The 21,953-nt window shown below is 36.0% G+C and overlaps 2 protein-coding genes across 9 annotated transcripts in view; one reads left to right on the top strand and one right to left on the bottom strand.

Annotated features, from left to right (window-relative positions):
• LOC128677585 (high affinity cAMP-specific and IBMX-insensitive 3',5'-cyclic phosphodiesterase 8) overlaps positions 1–16,946 on the top strand; it is a 130,471-nt gene extending 113,525 nt beyond the window's left edge. For 6 of the 7 annotated variants that reach the window (XM_053758538.1, XM_053758541.2, XM_053758540.2 and 3 more), the window contains 14 exons: positions 3,710–3,767; positions 7,609–7,776; positions 8,125–8,327; positions 8,841–9,024; positions 9,421–9,597; positions 10,050–10,082; positions 11,019–11,111; positions 11,442–11,693; positions 11,845–12,061; positions 12,441–12,622; positions 12,839–12,972; positions 13,227–13,381; positions 13,549–13,643; positions 14,283–16,946. In XM_053758538.1, the coding sequence (XP_053614513.1) occupies positions 3,710–3,767; positions 7,609–7,776; positions 8,125–8,327; positions 8,841–9,024; positions 9,421–9,597; positions 10,050–10,082; positions 11,019–11,111; positions 11,442–11,693; positions 11,845–12,061; positions 12,441–12,622; positions 12,839–12,972; positions 13,227–13,381; positions 13,549–13,643; positions 14,283–14,348 (2,017 nt within the window). In that variant the 3' untranslated portion in view covers positions 14,349–16,946. The remainder of the gene's footprint in view (positions 1–3,709; positions 3,768–7,608; positions 7,777–8,124; positions 8,328–8,840; positions 9,025–9,420; positions 9,598–10,049; positions 10,083–11,018; positions 11,112–11,441; positions 11,694–11,844; positions 12,062–12,440; positions 12,623–12,838; positions 12,973–13,226; positions 13,382–13,548; positions 13,644–14,282) is intronic. The other variant, XM_053758537.1, reaches the window with a different exon arrangement.
• A 251-nt stretch (positions 16,947–17,197) lies between these two features.
• Positions 17,198–21,953, bottom strand: part of cert (ceramide transfer protein) — a 30,672-nt gene continuing 25,916 nt past the window's right edge. For both annotated transcript variants that reach the window (XM_053759071.2, XM_053759072.2), the window contains 3 exons: positions 21,623–21,804; positions 20,935–21,058; positions 17,198–20,475 (listed from right to left, as the gene is read on the bottom strand). In XM_053759071.2, the coding sequence (XP_053615046.1) occupies positions 20,348–20,475; positions 20,935–21,058; positions 21,623–21,804 (434 nt within the window). In that variant the 3' untranslated portion in view covers positions 17,198–20,347. The remainder of the gene's footprint in view (positions 20,476–20,934; positions 21,059–21,622; positions 21,805–21,953) is intronic.

The raw sequence follows: 21,953 nt of genomic DNA, 5'->3' as shown, positions 1-21,953 counted from the left end.
GTGAAATGTGTCACGTTGTATTTTTACTAGACTTACAATGAATTCGTACTTATATAAAAACAATGTTAAACGTAACGCCAATATTATAAACATAAGAAAAAAAGAAAAGGCTGTCCCTAATTTTAAGCTAAAATCGTCTCTCAATGCTCTAGATGTAGAAACCCTCGACCGTGTAAAAAGAACTCCATACGTTTTGTTGCATATTCATCCCTTTCGATAATATTGAACCTACCGACCTACGCACGCACTGATGCTCATAGTTCTATTATAACGCATTTTTAACGCGCGTAGAAATTACGCCCATGCGAAAAAGGAGTATGTATCGTTTAATTCTCCTGAAGATAAGCGAGTGATCACAGCTCTCGCTTGCCGCCCGTGAAATCTATTAACCTCACTTCGTTGCCTCTTCAGGAAAATTATCGTGATTAGGCGTTTACCTGATCATCAAAATAGATGTGGTGAAAATCAATCAAGGAAATAGATGTTACTATTTCATCTAATGTTATTCTAGTAACTACTTTATGTATGTATATTATTCGGTTCAATATGAGTCAAATTAATAATAAAAAATTATCCTAACTAATATTATAAAAGCGAAAGTAAATTTGTTTATTTGTTTGTTACACTTCACGCTAATTACTACTTACCTGCTTATTACTAGTAAGATATGGAGAAAAACATAGGGTCCATTACAGCGTGGATAAATCACTGTTCCCGTAGGAAATCCCCGCAGGCAAAAGCTAGTTCAAAATTAAATTCATTCAAAATAAACTCGATTGAAAACTACGGTGGGTATTCTCAAGAAGAATAGATCTTTTCAAATTTCTATGGTGTCGTCTTATAATCATAATAAGTACTTATTTCTAATCCCATTATACTAAGAGCACCTACCTACATTCTCATTAAATTCCGTATTGTAATCTCAAAATTAAATCCCCACAATAAAGCCAAGATCAAGAGGTAAAAATATCGAATTCATCTGTTTCTTTGTCCGTAATAAGGAGATGTCCTTATTAAGTCCACAAAAGGCACCCAAAGGTACCCAATTATAGGGGTCTATTTTATCAGGAAACCTTAACAACGAATTTTCCCTTATAATCTTGTGTTTTCATATCATTAGTTGTTCGGATCCGATGTATGTAGGTATGTATTACGAATGTATTCTTGCATTGATTCCCTTATTATTTTTGCGAATCCCAATTACCTTTTGGACCTTTTTTTATACTTGCCAATTTAGAATATTGAAATAGCCAGTACAATTTTGATGTGGCGTATGGTCCCGCCCTAAAAGAGAACCACTCCTAGTCCTCCCGTCGATGTCGTACTAGGCGACTAAGGGACATATGCCTTAATAACTCAATTATAAAAATCAATCCTATTTGGGTATGCTATTGTTGCCTATCAACAATAGCATACCCAAATAGGATTGATTTTTTTAATTAACTCAAAAATTACGGGTCCGATTATTCTGGAATTCATAACAATGTGGTCTCTGGGCTCTGACGCTCAACGACTGCGGAAGTAACCGGTAAAACGCTCAGATGAGAAACAAACGCGGACGAAGCTGCAGGCGACCTCTATTGCAACAATTATTATATTCGTGTAATAACTATTACAGGTCAGTCGGTATGACTGCAAATATCCCAATAATACTCCACAAGTAATCAAATCAATACTAACAATCATTCTCCAGCCGGAAGGCAGGAATTGTATCAGATTGTGTTAATTGTATCCACTGCTATGCGTTGAACATACTTTATTGATTCCTACAATATTGCCTTCAATTGGGCCTGTTTCGAATCAAATAGTTCTTGCATGTAAAATTTAAAAATTTTCTATATTGAAATTTACCATAATTTGTTAAGAACGCCGTCCCGGCTTCGTCCCGCAGTAAAAACATAATAAATTAAACACCTAAACCACCCTCATGAATCACATTATCTATTAGTGAAAACCGTATGAAAATCCGTGTAATAGTTGAGTTTATCGCGTACAGACAGAAGGCGGCAGTGGACTTTGTTTTATAATAATAAGAATGAAAATTTTTTATACCTAAAATTAATTAAATCTGAATTTGCGTAACCATATTGGGGCTTCCTACTACCAATCACATTACCTATTTAAAGTATTTCGTTAAACTTATGTTCACATCAATAGTGCTTGTTGAACTGAGTAAATATTTAGGTTTATAATTATACATAACAGTTAGTGCATATTTTTAATAGAAACAGAAATGTTTTAAATAAAACTGTTTCGAGTTTCATTCTGTTTTGTTTTGGACAGTTACAATTCAAACAATCGCAGCTGCCCACAAAAGCCCGCATATCTATGTTAGGTTGTTTCATTCCATTTGGGCCGACAAGGTTACCTTTGATTTCTATGGTCGGACGGAAGAAACAATATAGGCAGATATCATTGTGTTCTGAGAAACAGTGGTGATGTGATGGACTGTACAAAATATTGCAATTCAAAATATATATGTTTTCAAAATGTTATTTATATTTTAGCAAAAAATATTTGTACACGTTATTACTGTGTTATTATTGAGTTTAATAAGTAAAATATGTATCTTCGTCTTATATGTCGGAATGTAGAATTATTTTTATTATTCGTAATATCTACTTCCTTATATTTTAAGGTAATAATTTGTTACACATTTGAGGCTATTGCCAAGCAGTACGACATCTATACTATTATTATAAAGAGGTAAGCGTTTGTGATTTTGTATGTTTGAGGCGGGTAATCTCCGAAACTACCGAACCGATTTCAAAAATACTTTCACCATTTGAAAGGTACATTATCCAAGATTGCTATAGGCTATATTTTATCTCAAAATTCCTACGGGAGCAAAGCCCCGGGCAACATCTAGTATTATATAAGCTAGAAAAACCTTATTATTATTATTTATAGTAAATACTTCCATATAAATGATTTCCTTAAAAATGTATTGCGAGGAAAATTCGTAGCTAAATAGGTATATTTAAGGTTGTGCAACTGGCCGGCCTGTAATTTACATAAATTTTACTTCACCGACAACAAAATGTACCTACCTTTTTTATCGCGCAAAAAACCGGCTACAGCCACAAATTCAGGAAAACGCGGAGAAATAGCTAACTTACTCGTAATTGGACTTAAATAAAATCTAGTGGTAGAGATAGTCAACATATGATAATTTACTCAAAATGTTATTGCTAACACTGGTGTCAGATTTTTCCCTATTGGGTACCAGCAAGAATAAAACGTGACTCTCTAATTAATGTTGGAGCGTTATGCTATTGCATTCTCCATTTCAGAAACTATCTGATAAATCATGATTAACAGATAGCTCGTGGAATGTAGAATGCAATGGCATTTTCAATAGGCTAGTGTAAAAAATATTATGACAATTCAAAGGTATAATAGAAAAAAATACTACTAAATCACAATTTTTACCTAAGCAATTGCTTTTTTTTACCTAGGCTATAGGTATTTATTTTATTAGCAAGCGGTGAAACAAGACCTAAGGCTTGGTTGCATCAGTCAATTTTGATCTGCGCAGAAAAACGCAAAGTACCTCATTTTGTCTAAATGACGGTTAAAATTAACGTCAACATTGACTGGAGTAACTCACCCCAAGGCTATTCTGTAACGTGTCAATTTGACGTGCCAACTTCCCTGGAAACATTTAGCAATGAATTTGTAAATGAAAATAAATATTCTTTTGTTCCAGCGCGTACCTCAAGGATGACTTCGCGGTGTTGCCCTTCTTAGAAGCCGGCTTCAACAGAGTAAGACGATCGATATTTTTTATTACAGCTTAACCCATCTTCCGTGACGTTTTTCGAATAAAGTATAAAATTCTGCTTATCCAAACGTAACTAATATTATAAAGGCGAAAGTTTGCGCGTATGTTTGTTACATTCACAACTCAAACGGCTGGGCCTATTTTTATGAAATTTGGTATTGAGGTACCTTAAATTAACACATAGGGTATTTTTTATCTCGAAGGTACGCAATTCCCGTGGAACCACTGCTGGGCAAAGGCCTCTCTCATGGACTTGGACATGGACAAGGAATAATATTGCATCATAGCAAAAAAACAAAAGAAAATCCATCTTAAGTCAGTTTTACTCACAGATATAAGAACATTACAAATGTTCTTACATCTGTCGTATTACTCAAATGCTAAAGGTTAGACATATGTTTAGGCGTAAAGTATTTCTAACATTTTTACAAACTTGTAATTACACCGTTTGGATGGGTATGTACGAAATTTCAAAAACGTGTAAAACTCGTCTGCGGTATGAGCTCACACCACGGCGCATGGAGCGCCTGCCCACGGCTAACCAAAAAAAAAACACCGAAACAACGTTTACATGAAATGTTATTTCGTCATACATTTTTCTTTTTTCTCTCCAATTAACTGTCCTTCTGAGAATGTGATGTTTTGTTAACGATACATTGGAAAACGTTTATATTGGGTCTATTTTATTGTCTATAGTCTATTTTATATTAGTCTATTTTATATTATACCTGATCTACCACTCTGATTTGAACAAGTCTGTATTTTATATGATAAAATTCTCCCAAGGGATCGAAACCTTGAGGCACAGCTAGAATATCGAAGAAGAAAATATATTTTCCTGACGGCATCTCGAAGAATACTTATTAATTATATTATCTCTACCTTCCTGTTCGCTCTGCTTAAATTGTTCGTAATATATAAAGATTGTTAATTATCCAGACAGCGAAGTAAGGGGTTGCATTTCATTTCTCACTATCGAGTTGATTCGAAGTGAGACACAACGAATCAATCACATTGCGGTGTGGTTGTCATTTCGTTACAATTAGACGCACTGTGATTAATTAAGTGAGTCTCGCTGCGAATCGACTCGATGGTAAGATGTAAATAGCAAAGTCGCACTACGCACACAGTATTTTTTATGTAAAATTGATAAATTTAATACACAGATATAAATGTGAAATTCAATACCATCGTTAGCATACACGTATGACTGTATTTTATTCGTTGTCTGAATCATAAGCTTGATCCACAACCCGCTCACGATATTGGATGTTCTCCTATTGTGTATTTCTACATTGAAATGGTCATACTAGGTATCTCAGTATTGTTACGGTGGGAATCCAATAGGCACATGAACTTTTATTCATCTTTACTTTTACAATACTTAAGTAATATGTTACGCTTTCAATGCTAAAGTTTGTTGTAGATACATATTAATTACAGATATTAAAAATTAAAAAAATAAATATAATAATAAAAAAATAAATAAAGATATTAAAAAAAGTAACGACTCTAAAGAGTCGAGGACAAATATAAGTTACTTTTTTTTCAAAAATCTCTGAGCAGAACCTCAATGCAGACCGCATTTGAGAGGTTGAAAGTTTGATCGTAAAACACAAAACATACTTTTAGCTCCGGGCGGAGACGCATTTTCATTTTAAAAGATTAAATTTGATCTACATGTTTCGCAAATTAAACTGGTGTGCCTTACCAGTCTGTTTCCTCGTCTGTTTTTCTTCGGATCCGTTTAGACACAAATGCATATATGATTGTCTATTTGTGATCTTGGTATATGAACAGTTTCTGATATCTCATGACACGGACAGTTTTTATTAGAATGTCAACATCGCATGTTCAATAACCTTACAAATAACAAACGTAAAGTAAACAAACTGAACGAAATAACACAAAGTATTAGTTTACAGAATAATGATTCGTTCCTAACTAAATATATGAATATATATAATTTTATATACATACATATACATATGTTGTTGTATGTTTTTAATAGGTAATAAGTACATTATTCTCTAAAAACTTTTCAAAATATTTATTTGTTTTTCATTTTTAAGTTTTTGAAAAAATATAACTTGACAAAAATGTTGAAACTAGTCTAATTACTTAATAATAATGCCCAGTCAATTTGATTATTAGCACGTTGCCCTCTCAATTTGGGCTTAATTATTCAAGTTGAGCGGGCATTTTTTATATCGTCCATCACTTGATCCATAACATATATCCATAACATAACATGTCGTCGTCTTGACCGCGCGCCGCACCCACCATAACCACGTTGCGTCTTTAGATTTCGGTTATGCGCGCCGGCCGCCGGTGATAACTTCGTCTTCACAGGATCTTATTCGTCTTCTTCTTACTCCAAGCACATCCCGGACGAGCCCCCAAAATTTGTGGGATGGAGGCTCAGAGTAAAAAATCAAATTAGGCAGCACTTTTTATTTTAACAAAAACACACCTTAGAATCACGTCTTAGCGCTTTCGCCCGAATCCGCCATTCTTCTATTTCCACTTCCGTCCCTTTCACTCCTACATCCCTCTCTCTCACTCACTCCGTTCCATTTCCCACATATATATATATATATATATATATATATATATATATATATATATATATATGCTAAGCAAGCATGTATGTAACACAGAGCAAAACCGACCGTGTGTTGATGAGCTCGTAACCTATTATACCTTTTATCGTATCATCTTACCCGAAACAAAGCAGTTTGTTGTTTTGTTAGAGAGATATTTATAGTAACATCGCTATTTATTATAATACGTAACTATATATTATAATATAATATTTAATATAAAATAATGAAATAAAAAAAGAAATCCCTTATCGCGTCTGTCTGTATGAACGCTACAAACTGAAAAACTACCTTTGGTACGGTTTTCATCAATAGATATTCAAGCGAAGCCGGGACGAGCCGCTGGTTCTTTATAATATAAAGATAATGATATAATATAATGATTGTGATATATAAATCATATAGATTTTACACATTGAAACATATATTTTTTTATACACAAGTACAGAACTAGCACTTTATTTAAAAATAATCTTTCATAATAAATCATCTGAGCAAAGATCTTGTGAGAATATATCCAGTTTTAAAATCTGTAAATTTCACTTAGAAGTAACATTTATGCCATCCCCGCGGAGCCATCAGTCTAGAAACACGTCGTGTTGCCTGTATGCACACCTGCGAATTGGTACAAGATGCATTATCCCATAAATGTAAATGTATTTCTCACTGAAATATATTATTTTGAAATTCTACGTAACTTGAATAAGAACATCACCTCATCTTCTATTGGCGAATTGTGTAATCTTTCCAATACACATTGCTTTATTTATTTTTTTATTTTTTTTATTTATTAAACTTAAACTTTTTACATAACGTAAATATTTGACAATATCATATTGACGTTTATATTTTACATATTTGAATTAGATTTCAGCGAAATGTTTTGTTAATAATTAACACTCATAAAGTTTCTTAATACGCATTCTCAGGTTCTATAAAACCTTAATAAAACTGACGCTTAGAACTTATAAATAGATATTTTATAGATAGTTATATTATTAATACCGAGAATAGTTACGGTGTGTGTAGCAGCTCGAACATTTTTTATAGTTTTTACAAAAAAGTTCGCAATATAGCTAACTTTAGTGACTTGACAATTTTAAACTTTGCAAGACAAGCGGAATTAGGTGAAATTTAAATTGCAAGATTTGATTACAGACAAAGATTGGGATAAGTGAAACTAAATAAAAGCTTGTAACTAATAAATAAATTTTGTTCTAGGTAATGGTGGAGACGTTAGGCGCAGTCGCGTGGTGCGGGGAGATCCTGCAAGCGCGCGCGGCGGCCGCGACTGCGCGTGCGCAGATATCAGCGATTGCCGCATTAGCCGCGGTGGCTGACCGCTCTAGAGATCTTGTGGCCGTCACTGATGACCAGCAGAGGATACTTGTGAGTACTTTCTGCCTTATATCAGTTCACATATTTTCTTGTATCAACTAAGTACAATATTTCTTTAAATGAAATTAGGTGGTCTCAGTCAGCTTGTCCGACTATCGCGTAAAAGCCTTTCTACTCCTTTTCTGTGAATTTCTATCTATTCCTATCTCTATCCTATACATCCAGGTCGTGTCTTATGCCCTAAGCTCATCCGACCACCTACTAAGGCCTACTGGCAACGCCTAATGAAATAATTAATGAATTAATTTACTAACAAGGACTCAAATATTTGTTATTAGAACACTTAAACTGTGTTAGTAAAGACAAAGCTTAAGTTTTAAAGTGTTCCCTTTCTTGCAGCTGACCAACAAGTCATGGTGCAGAGTGCTGGGCTGGCGCGGGGAGGAGGGCCCGCGGCCGCTGACGGAGACCGCCGGGGGCGAAGCCCTGCGGCTGGCGACAACCGGCGTGCGCGACTGGGAGGCGCCCGTCACGCTACGACGCAGAGCTGCGCCGGACCCTATACTGCTGCCGTGCAGGGGCGCTACGGTTGCTCTTACTAGGTTAGTATTTGAGGAATTCTGATGTTTTAAGGCCTTATGTTTTATGCTGGAAGACCAGAGACAATACATACAATACGCAGATCCGTGCATCAACAACCTCAGGATTAATTCATAAACGTATTTCATTTTTTTTCTGAAGTTTGAAAGACAAAATGCTTTTAGCATTAAGGCCGCCCTTTATACCAATTTGTTAAATAGTGTCTCAGTAAATAAATTGTCTTGAATACTTCGGCAGTGCTTAAACTTAAATCAAATTGCGCTTATGTATCTTCAGGTATCATGTTTAGTAATAACAATGAAACATTTGTTTTTCTCTTAGTATTTTCTAGATAGTATGAAGTGGTGTCAAACCTTTCCAACAAACGTAGGCTTTTAGGACATGCCAAGGCTTAATAATACCTGAATTTCTCAATGAAAAAAGTATATCAGAAAGTTCGTTTTTTTTGTGCTACCTTTATATCATTCTGTTTATTATTTCTTGTAACTAATATCTCAACGTTTCCATCTGAGCAGAAGCACATCGCACATAGTGTTCGTCTGCGAGCACACGAACGTGGTAGAGGGAGAGAGGGCTAGAGGGTCACTGCACTCCATCCGACGAGGCTCCCTGGACGTCCGCTCCGTCGCGTCTGATGGCCTGCGCCGGACCTCGCTGGCCAAACTACAGGGGTTGCCGCTTGAAGCCCCCATCACCAAGGTAATAGAACATATCCAAGTCTTGAAGACCACACAACTATTAAAGTAGAACCACAGTCAGAATGTATGAAACAAACTTGTTGTTTTCACACTATCATAGTTTGTGCAGGCCTTGTTCACCTGCGTGAATTAAGAGTGGATTGCTGCCATAATCACAATGCGTTCAGGAACATACGAAGCGGCGCATTTTCAGCCCTATAGTCAGCCGATAACTGAGGGTGGGGATCATTTTACAGCTAAAATGGCCAGATCCAAGCGGATCTGGGAGTGATCGTAGTTTATGCTAGTACTGTTTATGACACCTGATGTTACAACCTATGCAGAAATATTTCTTCCAAATTATTTAATGGTGAAATTTAGTATACTTAGTGGTAAATAATTTTTGAATACATTTCAGGTCATAGCTCTCCTATCAGCAGCGACAGAGGGGGCGCCACCATCGACTGTGGCATGCATAGAGCGAGCAGTCGACATGTTGAGGACCTCAGAACTTTACTCGCCACAGATGAAGGACGAGCCCAAGCTGCGAGTTGAAGATCCCATCGCCACCGACCTTATTGGCGCTCTACTATCTGTGAGTGCTCTCTCTAATGTTCTATTGTTTATTTGAATTTATTTTTTCCTAACTGCCTGTATGGGATATTTAATGTATTGTTTTATAAATTTCATTTATTTTATAATATGTTTTTCTTTTTTATCGGATCTTATGGAAACTGATTTTTTTTGAAAGTGGCCAGTTATATTATAAAATTGTAAATATGTTTCATGTTGTATCATAAATCGAATTTTGTTCGTAATTCGTTTAACGAAATACAAAGTAATTATGTTGTAATTAATGATAATAATTTTACTTGTAAACCAAAATAATTACTTATTCCTGAATTAATTAATTTAGTTGAACGAGGTTTCGAATTTGGGTGAAAAGCATGTGATATTAATGATATTTAAAATTGATGTAATTTATTTATTTACAATTTAAGATATACTAACATGGACCTTTTTGTTCACGATCCTGTCGGCGAGTAGCGGGAGCAGGCCAACATGAGCCTTATTCATATGGTAGGAAGACGTACTATCGTCTGCCTTGTCTGTGTCTTCTTCACTTTATGCTCGTAGAGCTAGTATAGAGCGTTACATAGCTATGAAAGTTATTTTTTTGTATCTCATACTCGTCGTCTCATCTCGTACTATCTGTACTATAATTACTTATATCTATTTTTTTTTGTTAATCTGTGACTAATTTTATACGCTTTCACTAATGATGTATCAATCGCCTTTCAAAATAAATTGTAAATATAAAGCATAATGGTGTTCCAACATGTTTCAAATGCACAGTAAAAATTTGAAAAAAAAGAAATTAGTGCCCGACATAAACTTAATATCGGCGGTTTTAAACACTAGACCACCGCCGCTTAATTTTGCATGTCATGGAAATGCAATAAAATTTCAGATTTTCGATCATAGGAACATTTTAATTTTTTTACTCGAGTTATGCCTTTTAGAATTGAATTGCCTTGCCAATTAGAATATCCCAATTGGAGAAGTCTTTGAAAAAATGTCGCTTTTCAAAAGTATATTCTAGCAGAAATTAATACCCGAGCCACGAAAATAGCCTTGCGTATTTATATGTGGAACATTATCATATAATTTTAAAATCTGACTTTACCCTCTATGCCCGTCTTGGAGCAAAAGAAAGCAATGTAACGTGCCAGCAGCTGCTGCTTCTCTTCCCGCGCAAATTGTAAAAGTCAACCAAAATCTTTTAATTGGCTAACAACCTATCATAATCGAATCTCAATTCCACCATCAAGTCAATACAGCTAAATTTGGTCCTCGAGTATCGCAACTCTTGGCTCTGTCTACCTAATAAGAGTTAACTTGAAATATCTGATCAATTTAATTTAGGCACCATAAATTTCCCAATACAATACAAACATGACCACCAAATGGACACGAAGACAACAATAAATGATGTAACAATATTGATGTTTCCAGCAAGGGCCGACCAACGTGCTCTCCTCTCGGAGAAGCAGCAACGACTCCACCGTCGTCCGTTCGCAGACCAACAGGGGCAACATCAAGCACAAGGTAATGAAATAATTTTTATTAGCCTTTTGACGTGTCCCACCGCTGGGCAAAGGCCGCGGAGGCCTTCCTTCCTTTTTCCACAAATCTCTGTCGAGAGCAGCCTGTTGCCACCCCGTCAGGAAGCCATCAATATCGCCCCGCCATCTCTTTCATGGTCTCCAACTATGAAGTTTTATTTTGTCTTGTTTAATGACAAAATAAAACTTAATCTGCTGGACACAGTCTTCCTCATTTATTTTCAATGTGGCATATAATTTTTATCATCGCGTCTTCCTGCTATTACAAGAACTTCTTGAACTCTCTTGAATAATTAAATAACGATTTCTCCAGGCATCGGGCCAAGTCCGCGAGCTGCTAGACACAGCTCTAAGCTGGGATTTCGAGATATTCCGCTTAGAAGAACTCACGCGCAACCGGCCGCTCGCCCATCTCGGACTGACCCTCATGGGAGGCAGGTTCGACGTCTGCGCAACACTCGAATGTGACGAAAGGACGTTGCTCCATTGGCTGACCGCTGTAGAGACGAATTACCATTCCACCAATACGTATCATAACTCTACGCACGCTGCTGATGTACTTCAGGTTAGTTCTTAAGTTTCATAATCATCAACCATTTAGTAGTCTCTGCTGGTTTTCCCTATAGATGTATAAGGAAAAATAGGCCATGTCAGCTCATAGAAAGTTATTACAAATCCATGCACATGTTCTTAAATGTTCAGTAATTTTTTTGCAGGCAGTAGCATACTTCTTAGAGAAGGACCGCCTGAAGTCACTCCTGGAGCCACTAGAAGCAGCAGCAGCTCTGATATCGGCTGCGGCGCACGATATCGACCACCCGGGCACATCATCCGCGTTCCTCTGCAACTCGCGGCACCCGCTCGCGATACTGTACAATGACGTCAGCGTGCTAGAGTCCCATCACGCAGCGCTCACCTTCAAAATCACTCTTAGTAAGACATTTTGCTTTCGAAATCCACCAAACTTGATTCCTATTAGAAGTTAGTTACAAAGAGTAAGTTTTCTGCCCTAATTGAGTTTTGTGCCAAGGAGACCGTTAAACAATAATGTGTTGATAAGAAGTATTATCATAGTTTATTGGCGGGCAGATTCATTGCACTCAATTTAACTTCCATTAGGTACATTTTCTGTTACTTTCATTTTAATCTTCTTATGAGGAAGCATATGTCGCTAAGTACAGTCAATCGCGAGGACTGGTTTCTGCATCTCTATACGGTGGCAATTGCGACGAATTTACAATTAATTTGGCTAACTCGATGCTCGCTTCGATTTGGCTCGCTCATACTTACTTCAATTGTCAACCTATTCCAGACGACGACCGCGTGAACATATTCAAGAATCTCGACCGGGACACGTATAAGTCGATGCGGCACAACGTGATCGACATGATCCTCGCCACGGAGATGACGAAGCACTACGAGCACCTCGCGAAATTCGTCAACGTTTTCTACGCGACGTCCGCGGGCAGTAAGGAAGATGGCATGCAGACTGAGGTAAAGGGAATAAGCGTTCGGGATCTTTAACATCACTTCTAGTCAGTTTTATTTTATTTGTGGAATATTATGTGGGATCTTTAGATACTGGAATCAAATCATGATGGGACTTCCGCTGCCCACCCACTGTCCTTTAATTTTAAGAGAAATATGCAAAATCAACACATTGATTTAAAATCAAACAGCAAAAGTAAAACTCGTAATTCCACCTTCCAGGAACCATTGTCTCTGGACACGACAGCGCTCACGCTGCCAGAGAACATGGTGTTAGTGAAGAGGATGATGATCAAGTGTGCGGACGTCTCTAACGCTTCCAGGCCGCAGAAGTTCGCCTTCGAATGGGCTAGGAGGTAAGTTTAATATTGAAAGTTAGACCTGCGTTAATGACTTCTTAGAACACTTTCAAAACATCAACTTAATAAAAAAATCCACCAAAAATGAGCCATACGTGTTTATAGCACTAACTAGTACCACAGACTAATAATATTAGTTCTTTGAAAGAATCTTGCCTTTTGAAAGAATTTTGATAAAGTTAAGCGAGACTAAGCCAAAATTTCATTATTAAATAATTATTACGTACTATATATAATTTCCTTTTCTCCAGGATCGCAGAGGAGTATTTCCTGCAGACGGACGAGGAGAAGGCCAAGGAGCTGCCGGTGGTGATGCCGATGTTCGACCGCGCCACGTGCTCCATCCCGCGCTCGCAGCTCGGCTTCATCGACTACATCATCATCAACATGATGGAGGCCTGGGCCGGTTGGTTTTTCTCCACCTGAATTTCGATCACGAATTTAACAAACAATTAAGGCCGCAAGCATAGGAATATTTACTTTCTACGTTGTACAGCATACAGCTGAATTTAGCCTTCGAGTTTCGCAACTCATAGCTTTGTGGATCTAATACTATGTATTATCTGATTTTAGCGTTCATCGACATGCCAGAGCTGGTGACGCACGCGCGCGACAACCACGCGCGGTGGAAGGAGTTGGACGAGGCCGGCATCACCACCATCGCCGAGGTGACTGCTTGTTTTGTTCAACTTCAACTTTAATCTGGGTTTGAATGAAAGAAAAAATATGCAGTTATTTATAAAAAAATAATCCTAAAATGAATATTAGTAAAAGCCATATGGCGTGTGGCACCGCCATAGAATAGAACCAATTCATAACCTCCAATGGATGTCGAAGCCTTGGCCGCTGATAGGAAATAATAAATAAATAAATATATTAGGACAAATCACACAGATTGAGCTAGCTCCAAAGTACCTAAGTTCGAGACTTGTGTCTTAGGATACTAACTCAACGATACTATATTTTATAACAAATACATATATAAGCCAATGAGAAAAAGATCATTTTCCATCATGACCCGACCGTGGATCGAACCCAGGACGTCTCGGTTCAGTGGCAAGAATTTTACTACTGCGTCACAGAGGTCGTCAAAATAAAACATAAATAAATAAAGGAAGACCGCCGGTTTATTTTGACATCATATTGAATCTAAATATTTACTAACGATAATGATGTACAATATAAATGGCAATAAACGAATTGAATTAAATCTGAACATTTTAGGACATTTCATAAGAGACTATCATTGATATAGGATGGTCATGGTCGATACTTTGTAAATATTGTAAATGTATGTTTATTTGCAGGTGATGCGAGCTCAGAGACAGACGCTGGCCATCCAGCCGGCCGCCGCCTCCACCGCCGAGGAGTAGCTCGGAGGGTACGATACCCTAAACATTTCGATATTCCTGCTGAGGTTGACTTGAAAGAAACGTAGGCTATTAACGAGTGGAACCCAATTTTTGGAAACATGTGGTTTGAGATCCGCTTTCATGAAACCTACAGCTTTTTAACCCACCATGGCAAAGCTAAATGTAGCGAAATAGATACAGTGTCAGGTTTAGGAAACTTTCGTTTATTCATATTTGAAAAAGTTAAAGTAACTTCGAAATTAATCATAGTTTCTATCCCCTCAAGACTGAAACATTAACAGTCGTTTGGAAACTGGTTTGACATTTCAAACTATGTACCTAATGAAATAATTTCGTATTTCACTGTTCTTGCACAAGAAAAGAAACTTGTAACCAAAACTTATTTTACTACCTATAGGTAGGTACTTTGTTCTATTGTATACCTATATTTAATGGACAAAGTTCTTGTAGTAGAACAAAGTTATTGTTAAATATGGTACTATTTGTCACTTAGCATTGTACGATTACTAAGTGCTGGATCTGCCAAAAAGAAGACGAATCAAAAACGTTACGGGTGTATAAATGTGATTTTGAATACGGATTTAAGTAGGAGTTCATCAAGCAAGAATCTAGTGCCTGTCTCTAAAAGTGTCAAAGAAAGGTAATCTAATGAACTGGATATGGTAGGTATCAGCGGGAACAAGGGAGCCAAGCTTGAACCTTGGACGTCAACGTTAAAAGTCTGAAACGGATCACTGGCACGCTCGATGCCTGAAGGATGGGTCCGAAAATACGCTTATTTTATACTTATTATATCCGTGTTAGCGTAGATATCAAAACTGGTATCTACTTTTTTACGTACTAGCATTTTATTAGTATTTAGAATATATTGAATCAATATTTACATGTATCAATTTGGGATTTCTATTTATGTAGACGACATTATCCCTCTCATCTTGTGATGGGACGTGTAGTCGTTGTGTACACACGTAGTCTTAGTTTGTTGTCTAATATTTTATTAAGTACAATCAAATCCGTGATAGGAGTGCCATATAACGTTATTGGCAAAATATTATATCCATTCAGTAGTCTGCTAAGAGTAACATTAGCATTTCTTATGCAACTCATGACAACATGGTTTCTACGCACCGTTATAAGCACATATTACTTAGTTTAATTCTAAAATATAACCCAAATGCATGGTAAATCTCTGCCAAACTTTCTACTATTACCTATTGGTACATTGGTCTTGTAAAACAATTGGTCCATTATATAATCTTGAGCTTTCAAAGATTCCTATTTTTATACTAAACTTTTTGTAGTGTACCGACTCTTTCGGCCTCATATCAAAATTCCAATCTGCCTAAGACTCTATCTATATTTTAGAAGTTTTATTTTTTTTTCCTCATTAATGAACAGTGATGGGTAATCACCCAGGTTAAAACTCGGGTCTGATTAAAATCCTGGTTAAAACCCTATTACCCATTAAAACCCTCAGTTATGAATTGGGTGATTAAACTTTACTGTGAACGACTAACGGTTTTAAAATATTTTATACCTACTTATATAATTATATAATGAATGTTGATGTTATTTATTAAATAATATATTGTATCACCTGAATATTTCTAAATATAATTTATAATGTTCGAATAAGGTGTAACGTATTTCTAATGATAGGCAATTACTACAAAACATTCGTCTTTATGACGCTGGTAAGCTAAGTGAACATTACTGTGTAGTTATTTAATTAATTATAGAGATGTTAAGATTACGCTTCCTCGTGCTCAATGTCGATACAAACGGTCTAAAGTTATATATTCTTCCGTAAATGTAATCTGTTTTAATATCTAATTATATTATACATATAATACTGTGTATCAAAGTTTGCTACCGCTAATAAATATTAATATATTGTTTATAAATGACGGTGTTCAATCTCATAGTATGAAATTACCAAAACGTACTTTACTACTAACACTGATTCTAATTAGTTAGATAAATTAAAAATACTATTAATTTGATAGTTAGCTCAATTTATTAAGATTTGTCATGTATGTTGGTAAAATTTCTGTGAAAAAAATTTGTGAGTTTGGACAAGCCAACATCATTAACTATTGAAGTGATTTAATCCGAAAAATGTAGTTAAGTTCATAAACGTTTGAAAGTTATTTAGTAAGGTTAAGGGGGCTGGTCCCCATATTTAACTGTGGGTATGACTGTAGTGAAACTGAATTTTATAAGCGAAGTCATGCGTTACATGTAACAATTTTAAATGAATGCAATTATTATTGCTTCCCGAAATGGGCATCGCTTTGATTTTATAAAATAATCCATATTATTTCTTCGTAGAAATTAAAGATGTTTGAGGATATTAACCATTTGAATATACCACATATATTGAGATTAAAGCGATGTTATATTACGAATAAAATTGACTATGCAAGTACGCATAAGTTTTAAATCATTTGATCTGATTTAAAACACGATTTCATTTTATGAGAATAAAATTCTCAAACATCTTGTAGAGAAATCGGGACATAACACTTTTGAAATAACACTTCATTGGTGCGTGTATGAATAAAGTGATGTTGTTAAGTGTTGTAAATAAAGAAATAAATAAAATTCTTGTGTTTTAGTAATATTCAATTAAGACTTCTTAGATTGCGAAAATAAAGTAGTAAATTTTTTGTTGAAAGATACGATATACCTTGCCCACTAACTCCCGACCATGGAATTAGTAGTACCTACTAAGTCGCTCACTTCCCACCCGCCCCGCACCTCAGTGTCATAGGTAAAAAAAAGGAAAATATCAAAATGTGGTAAAACGCACCCCAAGTGTAATTTAGGTTAAAGTAAAAGATACCTTATTCATCATAAAACTTTTTATTATAAACAATAATCAAAAAACATTTTCACATTATATAACTTACAATTCCAACATTGCGTGGTTAAAAATGCAATAATTTATATTCCCCCGTATTTAACCGTGACATATATTATGAGTCTGTACAATATTGTTTTTGACGGTCGTTACATAATATTACAATACTATACATTACGAATCGGAAGTTGGAATGGAAATAACATTAAGAATCATTAAACTTTTAACATAACAATATGCTGAAAATATATAACACTTGAGCATATATATATACCCTATACATGTTCTGACAAAATTAGGCAGTTTGTATTCAATTATTTGCTAATCAAATATAATGATGAAGTCGAGCTCATTGAAGTGAAATAAAACTTATCAATACGGAAAACTTATTTAAATTCAATATTGCCATATACATATAATTTTAATTATGAGTATGTCCAAATATTTTCGATGCTATGAAACAGCAGAGATGAAGTTGAAAGTTTTATTACATTCTTCCTGAAAAAAAAACTTGTAAATTCAAGTACTTAAAAATAACATGACTAAAAATAAAACAAGACTTACAAAGAATATACGCTATCATATAAAATCGTTCATTTTATAAATGTTTCAAATATTGTGCTCAAGTGTTTCTCACTGACGAATCATAAAAATATTAAAGATCAACATATAATTATACCAATCCTCGAATTGCGCTGTATAAAATCTAAGCGGCACAAATATATAGTAATGATCTACATCAGAATCAATTAAGTTCAGTCTGTCTATAAAGATAAGAAAGTAAATGAGGGCGCTGTGTCCTCTTGGTAGGCAACACTGAGTGTTTTTCAACCAATCAAAACTTGACAATTTGATTTGGTTTGGTTGAAAACCATTTATAGATTCAGTATACTCAACATTTTTATTATTAATATTACACAGTATTTATTTGATAAAGCACAATCTAGTGCTCATACGTAACATACAGTCTACAACTCAATTAAGTAATCCAGGTCACATAAATATATTTTATAGGCACACGGCCATGATCGTGGCGAAACGACGTGTATTGCTCAATGTGAGCTTTGTATCCAACATAAGGATAACCTAGCAATGTTTTTCCATTCGCAAATATCGTAGCCGAATTTAGAAGCCATAGTTTTCCTATGGACACTGTATAGCTAAACGATATTTTTCCTCGACATGCACTTTAATCTCAGTCGGTATAAAACAAAATCACAGCCGAATCTTCAAAATTTTAAGTTTTATTTTTTTGGTTGATCCCAGGCTTTGGGGCGTCACAGCCTCGAATGCAACTGTCAAAACGAGGAAAAGAGAAATTAACTTCTCTTCCTTAAAATAAAATCTTTTAACAACGGACCACGATCATTTAGAAATACAAAAGTTACCATTGACTCAATTGTAAATATAGATTGGCGACCAGAATGCCTAATTATAATGTTGATAAAACAGTCACGATGCCACACTCCCTCGTTCCTAAACGATTACAATAATTAGCAAACCTATCTAACTGAACACATCTGCCCATAACCCTTTACTCTCCTGATTGTGCATCAACTAAACAACTTTCGACTTCTGTTTTTCGTTCACCTCACTGGACAGCGGCGCTAACTATAGCGCCACTGTCCAGTGAGGTCCTATTCGCTATGGCTGACTTTAAAAAACCCGTGCGTGTGCGCACAACACATACGATAGAGGCATACTCGCAAAAACTCGTACAAACTCCACAGCTTTTTTAACTCTTCACTTCCAATGTAAAGTTGACGCACAATCCAATTTGCCAAACCTACTCGCCGTAGCCTACGTGCAATTCGACATAAGTACTATGGTATAAAACCACTCCTTTCAATCTAATAACAACTTCTGAGTATAATGGACCCTTTCCTTTATAATTTTTGCTAATATATTTTTAATTTTCAAGAACAGGTACCGATGTTTAGGGCCAGTTTCACCGCTTGCTGACAAAGTTATATAACATATCGAACAGATTGCGTTAAAATTGTGTTTCACAAGTGTCTGGCAAATCTGGCCAAGCACAACATCTGGCAAGTTAGTTCATCTGTCAGATTACAATATGATATTTTGTCGGAAAGTGGTGCAACCGGCCCTTAATTTTTCTGGACCAATTTAAAAGTTTAAGCAATTCTATAATATATAAAGCAATTCTACAATATACAATAATATATTCAACAATCCGTAATGAAACAGATTAGTTGAAATTACAATTCGTATTATATTAAAATTCACAATTTATATTCTGCGTTGAAATATATGGTCCTTCAATATCCCATAACCCACGTAGAAACTGAAGACCTAACCACGAAATATACAACAAGCAGCACGTTTCTAACGTCCACACGCTGTCTCTTTTCCCCATATAAAAGAGAGAACGTGTGGACGCAATGACGTGCTACGTGTTTTATGATTCATGGTGGCAACTTCATTTTCAAAACTTACATTTATATCCAATTTATGTACGATAAAGTATAATAGACTCAAAAAACATATTGTAAGTTCTAAATACGTGCATATATTACATAAAAAATAATACATTTGACAACATTTAATTTTATACAATGTTGCACCAATTTTCAAATTTTTTACCTTACATATTTACTTTATAAATACACACATTTATAGAAAAAGTACTATAAATCATTGTTCTTGCCTTTATCAAGCGACTTTCACCATTTTATAAGTCGGGTATATCATAATTTGTATAGGCATTTTACATTTTGCCAACAGATGGCGCTACTAGAATACTTCTTCCCAGATTTCTGAACCCCACTTTCTAGGGATGAATCAGTTATCGGTAGCATATTCCATAATCATATCATTACACGGACAACAGCCTGATGTAGCGAATAGGACAATCTGAAAAATCCCTATTAGGCGAAAGTATATATGGCGCCAGTAGTGTAAATGGCAATTATTTCTCACAGCGCGGCCCCATTGCTCCGTTGTTTTGACCACCGTCGACGCACAAAGCAGAAATTGTATGTAGTTTCGACGTACGTCAACGAACGTCATCGTCAAAACCTGTGGAAAAACAACGGAGCGGCACGACGCAACGCAGCAATGGGACCTGTCTCTTACTCGTACGTTACACGTGATCGCCAGTCGGCTAAGTGTAGCGCTAGATGGCTAGTGGTTTGCCGCGACATTGATCGACCACGTAGTTTGTGAAGCGCTTGAGGAATTTGGGGTACTCGCGCTTGTACACCGCTCGCAGGACTCCTGCCGGGGCCCAGCCGCCGGGGTTCACTGGAATATAACAAAATTACATTTACACTTTTCATGATTGTAAAGTATGGTTGGATATAAACCGCTTGAAATAAGATTTTAAGCTCAAGAGCGTAAAATAAAATCTCATATGCTCCACAACAAAAGTAGTAGATTATGCACCAATATAGTAAAGCGAAGCATTTTAGACAAGGAGCAAGTTTACGTGTATGAGAATTTAGAAAAACACTTTAGCATTTCTTGCGTATCCGTGTACTCGAGGTCCTAGATTAAAATTCGAAAATTTATGTTTCATTTAATGATTTAATTGTAAAAGGATTTCTTTCTTAAATTCAAAGTTATTTATTTACATAAATATAAGTATTTACAATATTAAACACATTAAAATAATTATTTGGCTAGGGTATAAAAAGTCACCTCGTATAATAAAAACCTGTTTTATTTCTAGTGAAATAAATATGAAGTCTGTAAGTAAAGTACCTGTGCTGCAGTAAGCGATGCTTGTGGTGACGTTGTCCCGCGTGGGGGCCTCGCCGGGGGGGAACGAGCTGCGGCAGGCGAGACACACAGTCACGAACAGACGGATACACGCGCCCGTGTTGGACTGAGGACAGTTACACATTATTGACAAACGCCGAAAAATTACATACAGATCAAACGTTTGGCTATGCCGCGGGTTAGTTCCATTTTTGGGTGATATCACCTGAATGAATAAAATTGTTAGTTTATAATTGGAATTTCATGATTTTCGCCTTAAATCATCATTACCAGAGAGGACTGATTTTAGACAGGCGGCCGGTTATAAAATAACAGTACTCTTCTAAATTTAAAGGTACTTTTTTTACGCTGACCCCGGTGTTCACGATATCACGGACCCGGGAGAGAAGAGGGAGACAGATTTATACGGTAGAGAGAGATAGATTTATATCTTAATTTATTATATAAGTCGTAGGTTTGTTTTATCACTTTATTAATTAGTTTTATATTTTCTTTTAGTTGTAATTGTAATTGTAATAATAATTTCATTCTAATAGGTATATTTTGTAGCTGTCATGGTAACACGTTTAGGGTAGCAAACTTGTTATTCCAGCAATTTATTTAAGTGTGTCTACATGTGTTTGTTGTCTGTTGTGTTTCCCTGAATAAATAGATAGATAAATAGAGTCACCGGATACTGAGGGTTGGGCGTGGAATGGTTGGTGACACTGTAGGTGTAGTCGCGGTCGCGGCGCACGTGCGACCAGAACAACGCGTCCCGCTGCGACGCCGGCCAGATACGCTTGAACGTCTGGTGGAAGATCACGGCGTCCGACGATATCTCCTCCACTATCGTCATGTTCTCCAATGTTGCTGGAAAGGGATAAAAACACTTAAATTTATGTACGGTAGTGTGGAGGGTAGCAAAAGAAAGAATCGGATAGGATTATTTATGTTTAAGATAATTCACTTTACAAGCGTACTACGAATGGATTCCCCGTGTCCATCGCACTCAGTTTTTT

This window comes from Plodia interpunctella, chromosome 18 (assembly GCF_027563975.2).
Source record: "Plodia interpunctella isolate USDA-ARS_2022_Savannah chromosome 18, ilPloInte3.2, whole genome shotgun sequence".
Lineage (NCBI taxonomy): Eukaryota > Metazoa > Arthropoda > Insecta > Lepidoptera > Pyralidae > Plodia > Plodia interpunctella.
Note: the sequence above shows the minus strand (reverse complement) of the source record. Positions and strands in the feature narration are given on the sequence as shown.